The 8,774-nt window shown below is 36.5% G+C and overlaps 2 protein-coding genes across 2 annotated transcripts in view; one reads left to right on the forward strand and one right to left on the reverse strand.

The window, feature by feature from the left end:
- Positions 1–3,867: 3,867 nt before the first annotated feature.
- LOC115223220 (dentin sialophosphoprotein-like) overlaps positions 3,868–8,774 on the reverse strand; it is an 11,097-nt gene continuing 6,190 nt past the window's right edge. Inside the window, exon 2 of the mRNA XM_029793700.2 lies at positions 3,868–6,062. Coding sequence (XP_029649560.1) covers positions 4,714–5,763 — 1,050 coding nt within the window. The 5' untranslated portion in view covers positions 5,764–6,062 and the 3' untranslated portion in view covers positions 3,868–4,713. The remainder of the gene's footprint in view (positions 6,063–8,774) is intronic.
- LOC115223218 (lysosomal alpha-glucosidase-like) overlaps positions 7,907–8,774 on the forward strand; it is a 31,926-nt gene continuing 31,058 nt past the window's right edge. The window contains exon 1 of the mRNA XM_029793696.2: positions 7,907–8,439. The gene's annotated coding sequence lies outside the window, so the exon portion shown is untranslated. The remainder of the gene's footprint in view (positions 8,440–8,774) is intronic.

Here is an 8,774-nt window from a genome sequence, read left to right on the forward strand (position 1 = left end):
TCCATCAAACCGTCCCATCCATGCCTGCATGGAAGACAGACATTAAATGATGATGATGATGTCTACATCACCATGGCATACCAGCAAATGTTTTTCTTTTACCTTATTTGTGTATAATCATAAACAGGTGAGTCAGTTTGCATCTGATTTGACTCAAAAATGTGATGTTGATAAGCCACAAAAAAATAGCAATACATCGATGCCTATCACTCCTGAATGGGACTTGGGGTGAGTTGTCTCACCTGTCCACGATTTTCAAATATTCTTATACCCAGCACCTTGAAGGAGTCCTCTCCACCATGCTACACCACAGCCTACAGGCAAACATGCATAGTGCTTATACACTGGGTGTGTGTGGTCTAAAATATGTATGTGTGTATACATATACATACATACACACAATGTGTGAGTGTGTGTTAGGGATGTTTTCTTTGGACAAACAACAGTTAGGTGCTGCCTAATGTCTATAAGTATAAATGGTAATTGAAATAAAAAAGAAAATTCCAAATTTATTTTTTATAAAAATTCTAATTTTTAATGCATCAAAGTCAAAGTATAATACATGATTGATTGATTTTTGATGAACACAATTTCTTTCTTATTTGCAACATCTATACACACACACACATATATTTATATATACACGTATATCCATAGACATCCATCCATACATACATACATATAAATATAAATATATATATATATATATGTATGTATGTATGTATGTGTGTGTGTGTGTGTGTGTGGTTTACAGATACGTATGTATAGAAATTCATATCTGTATGTATGTATGTATGTCCAGGGTGTTCATAAATTATCTTTACAACTTCCACAATTTGTTATGGACTTCATTACCTGCAACCAATGGAATCCGTGAGGAAATGTTCTCATGTATCTAATAAAACTTTATTTCTTTGCCTACGATTTCCAGTCAACTCTGTAAAGATAATTTATGGACACCCTGTGTATGTATGTGTGTGTGTGTGTTAATACATGACATTAGTAAACCCAATGTTTTGTAAGTGAAACTCCAAAAATGCAATAAATATTCTTCTCTACTCTAGGCACAAGGCCCAAAATTTTTAGGGGAAAGGGGCCAGTCAATTAAATCGACTCCAGTGCACAACTGGTACTTAATTTATCGACCCCGAAAGGATGAAAGGCAAAGTCGACCTTGGCGGAATTTGAACTCAGAACGTAAAGACAAGACAAAATACCACTAAGCATTTCACCCGGTGTGCTAACGTTTCTGCCAGCTCGCTGCCTTAAAATGCAATAAATATTGTTATCATTAAAGACTGAATAATGTCTGCCTTTGGTCGGTGTCATCAGAGCCTGAAGAGCATGGGTGTGTATTCATATGTGTCTGCTTGCCTTCGTTTCCGCATTTCTTTTCAGTGATGTCAACAACGTTCCATATAAACAGTTCGGTGGTATGATGCGCAAAGACCAGCAGAATAAAGTACGTTATTTTTAGAATACAAGTACGAACCAAGATGGCATTAGGGAAGTAGGAAAGAGGGAGGGAGGGAGGGAGGACAGGCAAGCAGGGTCTCCAGCCATAGAATACAGTCTTTGACAAGTCTCGTGCAACCCATGCCAGCATGGTAAAAGAATTAAAAGCAACGATGAGGATGATGATGATGATGATGATCATGATGATGGTTTGTGGTGGTAGTGGGAAATAGTTATATGTGTGTTTGTGAATGCGTGTGTAATGCATTTGTAAGGAAATACACAAAAAAAAAAAAGTAAATATGCACAAGATCAATTGTAGTACTATTGCTGTAATATACCTATTATATTAATCTAATATATCTATCTATATCTATATAATATATAGATATATACTATCCTCTTTACTCATTTAATTGTTTCAGTCAGTTGACTGCGGCCATGCTGGAGCACGCCTTTAAAGCAAGCAACTCGACCCGCCGTACTTATTCTATCGGTCTCTTTTGCCGAACCACTAAGTAACAAGGACGTAAACACACCAGCATCGGTTGTCAAGCAATGCTAGGGGGACAAACACAGACACACAACACATATATACATTATACGACGGGCTTCTTTCAGTTTCCGTCTACCAATCCCTCACAAGGCTTTGGTCGGCCTGAAGCTATGTAGAAGACACTTGCCCAGGTGCTACGCAGTGGGACTGAACCCGGAACCATGTGGTTGGTAAACAACTACTTACCACACAGCCACTCCTGCGCCTATATATATATATATATATATATACATGCATATATATATATATATATATATACACAATTTAAAAATAGGATAAAATCTTTATAAGAATTTATCAAGTAGTCAGCGTAAAAAGCCTCATAAGAGAAAAATTATTAATTATTCCCTTTATGCATGAGGCATTTAAGTATAGTGATGCCCTTAATATAAATATATATATATATATATATATATATATAGTGATGTAACTAGGGTAAACCGTAACCAAGGCATGCTACAAAAGTGTGCCCCCAGCCCAATTACAAAATCCATGATATTATATAGTACTTATTTCTTACAAGTAATTAATTTTTTAAAGCAATATTCTAGAAACAAATACTTTACCAGGGTCCATTTACCTGCCAGTTTGGTACAGCCCTCTAATTAAAAACTCTATTTTATGAATGTTTACTTTCATAAATTTTATAAATGGAGTTCAAGCTTATCGTATTACGGTCAATTCTGTGCCCCACCCCTTCAATTGGCGCCAGGGGTATGTGCCCCCCACCATTTACACTATTATGTGTGTATATAATATATATTAATATATATCTATATATATATTATATATTATCACTATATATACATATATGTATATATATATATATCTATACTATATTATATATATATACTATACATATATATACATATATGTATATATATTACTATTTTTGTTATTTTCATTTGTCCTGCTCGCTTACGTTCATAGTGTGCTAAGTTTTTTTTGTGAGAACAATTTTTAGTGGTTGAGACTCATGCGGATCTCTCTCTAGCGTAAGGGCATCCACTTTAGTGGATTCTCTCTCATATGTGTATGTACATATATATATATTATATAATAGTATGTTTATATATGTACACAATTACAATTGGCTTGATATCTTTTCATTCCTTTAACTGTGTGCACATACATGTGTATATATATATATATATATATATAATACACACACACACACTCACACATACATATATACATATATATATAGTGACAGGCATCTAACATTAAATATAGTGTTAAAAATTTATGGTAAAATATATCCTTCACCAGATGGAGTACTCTTTTTGTTGATCTTACCATATATTTAATTTTATTTGTTAGGGAATAAAAATTCCGGCATAACAGGGGTTCAAATTATTCTCAATGAAGAAATATATATTTTCATTTAGAGATAGTAGGGCCCCTTCATCCCACCATATAAAAAAGAATTTTTATTTTAAATACCTACTATTTTATAATTATTTTATACTCTTTACTCTTTTACATGTTTCAGTCATTTGACTGCAGCCATGCTGGAGCACCGCCTTTAGTCAAGCAAATCGACCCCGGGACTTATTCTTTGTAAGCCCAGTACTTATTCTATCGGTCTGTTTTGCCGAACCGCTAAGTGACGGGGACGTAAACACACCAGCATCGGTTGTCAAGCAATGCTAGGGGTACAAACACAGACACACAAACACATACACATACATACATATATACGACAGGCTTCTTTCAGTTTCCGTCTACCAAATCCACTCACAAGGCATTGGTCGGCCCGGGGCTATAGCAGAAGACACTTGCCCAAGATGCCACGCAGTGGGACTGAACCCGGAACCATGTGGTTGGTTAGCAAGCTACTTACCACACAGCCACTCCTGCGCCTAGTAGGTATTTAAAATAAAAAAATTTTATATGGTGAGATGAAGGGGCCTACTATGTCTAAATGAAAAAATATATATATATATATCTTTATGTATGTGTGTGTGTCTGGTGATAGGAGTAGTCAATGTTGCCACCGGATTATGGACCTGCTTTTAATGCTACAGCATCATGTGATGGTTGTGTGGTGAGCTTCATCCCTTGCAAGGCTAAACCCATAGTACCCCACAATCTGGCGCCTGGGTGTGTCGTTTGCTGGGTTCACTCTGTTGCAAACATTCAGATCAAGAGTTCAATTTTATGTTAACTCAATGTTTTTGGCATATTGTCCCCTAGGTTAGAGCTTACGCCCACGAGGCATGGTTTCTACACTAGGGGACAACATGACAAAAATATTGAATCCCACCTAACATTCATCTCTACAAGTCTTTAATGTCATATAAAAAAATGGTCACAGAAGGTTCTGCCCTTCTCCGTCTTAGACTAAGCATAACAAAAAAAAAATGCAAACCAAGAACTAAATGATTTCCAAAGACAATAGAAAGTTCTTGGCAAGATGATAATATGTCTTGGATTATAAACTGGGAGGTCATGTAATGTAGTGGTGTTCATGCCATTTCCCAGAAACAAAAGTGAAGTGAAATGGCTTCCATCAGAGACTGAAACCATATCAATGTCTTGCACTGCCAGTGTCTTACTGTTATTCTGCAAATAATTGCAGACTTTACTTTTACATTAATAGAATATGCAAGTAAAACCGATTCTATTTTGGTTCAACAAGCATCAGGTCCGAACCTTCCAATGAGCAAAACATTGCCAAACAGTCGGTCGAGATCAAATGTCTATTTGTCTGAATTCTTGCCTACGGTTTTACTGGAACTGGCTGCAGATGGAAGATCTTTGCAAATAAAGTCACGGTCAGATACACTGTTTTCTGAAGAATCCTCCACACAAACATCGGATACAGAACCACTCCATTCGCTTGAAATGGTTCCAGCGTTTCTAGCCTTTTTTGTGATACTCACAATCTTTTCCTTCTCCTCTTCTTCACTGGACCCCCATTTGAAATGGCTGTGTTTTACTGATTTGTTCATGACAGACAACCTTTTCGCTTTCTCATCTCTTTCCATTTTAGACTTATCCCCTCTCCCCCCAGCGACCTCGCTGTCGGAAACACTGCTGCTGCTACTCTGGAGTGCCTGTGGTGCTTTCTTCCGTTTAGAAATCAGAGAAATTTGGGCAGCTTTTGAAATTTTCTCTTGGCTTTCTGTAGAATCTGACTCGGAACTAATCACCTTCCGTATTCTGAGAGCAGATTTCACAATGGCATTGTCAGAATTGTCTGAAGATTCTAGTGATTCACTTAAGGGCTTTTTAGCAGAATTCTTAGTATGGACCTTTTTGCACATACTTTTTAGATTAAGTTTCTTTGCTTTCATTACCGATTCCTCAGAACTGTCAAAGGATTCTGATGAATCAGAACCCTTTTGTTGTCTTTTTGAAGAATTTTTTATTCGTTTCTTTATTGCTTTTTGTTGTTTTGTTTTGGCTTTTGTAAAACCGTCACTCTCTTCAGCGCTTTCAACAAAAGGACTCTCTTCTCCACTGGTGTAATTAGGATCATGATTATAACGATAATTATTAACTACAAAGTCATTAACAATTTTACGTGGAATAAGCGAACCCATTCCTTTCAACGGCACATCTTTAATATTGTCCCAGACATCTGACCTTTTTGGCATCGAAAATTCTGGCTTGTTTCGTCTTCGTTCCGAAGAACGACATCCTTCGGAAGATACAGATTTTTTTGGAGTTTTTTGCAGATGATCTTCAGCTGAGGAATCCTTCTCAGAATGTGGAGTTTTCATGGAACATTTCTTCTTAACATCCATATTTGAGAATGTTTTCCTTCCTTTGATTAAAAACAACTTAGTATATATATATATATGTATTTATTTTTTTTAAGAATGGAATTCAACTATTTTGAGGTTTTTTTCGTTTTCTTCTTCCAATGGCTGTGTTCATTTTTTTGTTTTAAATTTTCGTTAAATTGAAGAATAATTTTAAAGACAAGAATTTAATATCTTAATTTTTTTCTTATACATATTTTGGTTCCTTTCTGTCTCAAGTGACCATTCCAAATGAGTGAAGAACTAGAGTGAGTTTAAGATGGAAGTTCTTTGAGCAACACCTAGAAAATATGAAATAAAAAAATAAGAGTTAGTAAAAAGAACACATTAGATTAAAAGGCAGTTATAATTGCAATTAGCTGACACCTGAGTCGATAATGAAGGTGTTACTAATTGTTTGAAAATTCTAAGTTACAATAAAATCAATAGCAAGAGAGAGATGAGACAAATGGAGTGGGAGTGAGTGATAGTCAGAGATGTGGAGGCACATGGTATAGTGGTCGGAGCAGCGGACTCGTGGTCGAGGGGTCACGGGTTCGAATCTCAGACCGGGCGATGTGTGTGTTTATGAGCAAAACACCTAAGCTCCACGCGAATCCAGCAGAAGGTAACGGTGAACTTCTGCTGACTCTTTTGCCACAACTTTCTCTCACTCTTTCCTCCAGCATTTTGTAGCTCACCTGCGACAGACCGGTGTCCTGTCCAGGTGGAGAACCAATACACTAAGGAAACCGGAACACTGGCCCTTATGAGCCAGGTGTGGCTCGAGAAGGAACAAACAACAAATAGTCGGAGATGCTAGATGTAGCTGAGCTGTAGTATGAGATTTGACTCTGCAGTGGGAGCTGCTGCTTCAATTAAAATCAAACTTCAAATTTCTGCCATTATTTTTCCTTAAGTTTAATGATTTCATTTATGTATATGTGTGTGTTTGTGTCTATATATATATACACATGTATGTATATATATATATACATACATGTATGTGTGTATATGTGTGTGTGTGTGTGTGTGTGTGTGTGTTCATTATTGATGTGGCTGTTTCATAAGAAGTTTGCATCCTAACCATATGGTTCCAGGTTCAGTCCACTGCATGGCACATTTGGCAAGTGCCTTCTACCATGGCCTTGAGCCAACCAAAGCCTTGTAAGTGGAATTGGTAGACAGAAACTGAAAGGAGTCCATTGTATGTGTGTGTGTATATATATATATATATATATATATATACACCCTCTTGTACTGTCTTATATTCCTCCCCACCACCACAAACTCAATACCACTATAAAAGGGTCAAAACTCCTCACACAGGAACTTAGTTTGATTTGAAAACCCCACTAGAATGGGAGAAAGCGCTAATACATGATCTAAGTTATATGATATATAAAAAATGTAATATACAAATAAATATCTGTAAATATAAACCATCCGATTTTCTGAGTACTTCATTTCTTCTAATATATATATATATATATATATATATATATATATATACACACACACACACGTACTCGATCTGCCGTTCAAAGGGGAAAGATCCGAATTTAGTAAAAGAATGTGTGTATGTGTGTGTGTGAAGAGAAGTTGTATCCCCTATGAAATCTATATTTCAATAATTCCCGCCAAGAAAGACGTTTTGTTTTTGTTTATAAAAACGGCAAAGCAGAAGAATTCCTTGACACAAAGGCCAACATTTCTTCGTTTCTTCTGTCATTTCATTTCCATCAGGTGACAGTCTAATTATTATTATTATTATTATTATTATTAGTTACAGTAGGAAATATATTTGTTTCCCAGGCCCAGTGAGCTTTTGTCAACGTATACATAACATTTTCATTGCAATATCGAATATCAAAGCGTGCACATACCAGAAATAGAATACCCTTGCTTTTACGGTCTTATAAAAACATCCAACTTTATATATTAACAAAGAAATTGTGCCAATCGATGAGAATATAGTTATGTATTTTTAATTCGCCAGATATTTTGAAGAAGCCTTCGGCACCTTCAATACATATATGTATGGATCTTTTTAGTAGTTTGGCTTAATGACAACAGCAAATGAATATTAACAAACAAGCGAACAAATAATACTACTAATAATAATAATGCATTCGCTGTATTTTCATCAAGTAAGCTTGGCAATGTTCCTCATGTGATATTCAGTCGGGCAGGCTGACCCACCTCACCGTTCCCACGCACCAATTTGGGAATTAAATGACGTTTTCCGCACCATTTCAACACAGAACCACAGCAACTAAATTTTAAAATTGCTCAGATTTTTCCGTGTATAGCAAGAATGTCCAGAATCTAGTTTGGGGTCGACAATATTAAATTTACGCACGAGGACGACCGGCCGTGGAACAAACTCCTAACATAAGACCGCAAAAACAAAACAAATTTCAATTTAAACAGAGGAATTATAATTTAAGACCGGGAAAAGCGCAGTAAAGAACTCATTTGGAACTCGGGCCGAGAAATTATAATTTAGGCGATCTTACGGCATGTAATTTAAGACTAGTAAGAGCAGTCAAAAGGCCCTAATTTGAATTTAGGACCGTAAAGCGGTGTTTGATCCTAATGCCCATTCACAGGAATAGAATTTGCAGAGCAAAACGCGAAATTCTTCTCCATGTGACCTCCACTTGCATCAACATCGAGGTAGGTATTTTAGCCCCGTTCAGTCATTTCTTTTAAAAACACACAAAGGACAAATGGTTGAATAGCCAAGCCTGTCTGTTCTAAATGACAACTAGAGCGCCTATTTAATGTGTCAGCTTCCATAATAATGTATTTGTTTTAAGTGGCAGGCAGACAAGACGACATAGTTTTAATAGTAAACACGGAAGTCGGGAGCAAGGCTATACGCGGGTGAATGGGGTCCCAGGTGTTGGCAGCGAGGAGAGACCCTAACCCCTCATCGAAATGTTCTTTTCTTGTTCCACCCGAAAGGTGTGGCCATGCTGGAGCACTGCAAATAAATATCGCGTCCTCAC

The sequence above is a fragment of the Octopus sinensis genome, linkage group LG22, assembly GCF_006345805.1.
Source record: "Octopus sinensis linkage group LG22, ASM634580v1, whole genome shotgun sequence".
Taxonomy (NCBI): Eukaryota; Metazoa; Mollusca; class Cephalopoda; order Octopoda; family Octopodidae; genus Octopus; species Octopus sinensis.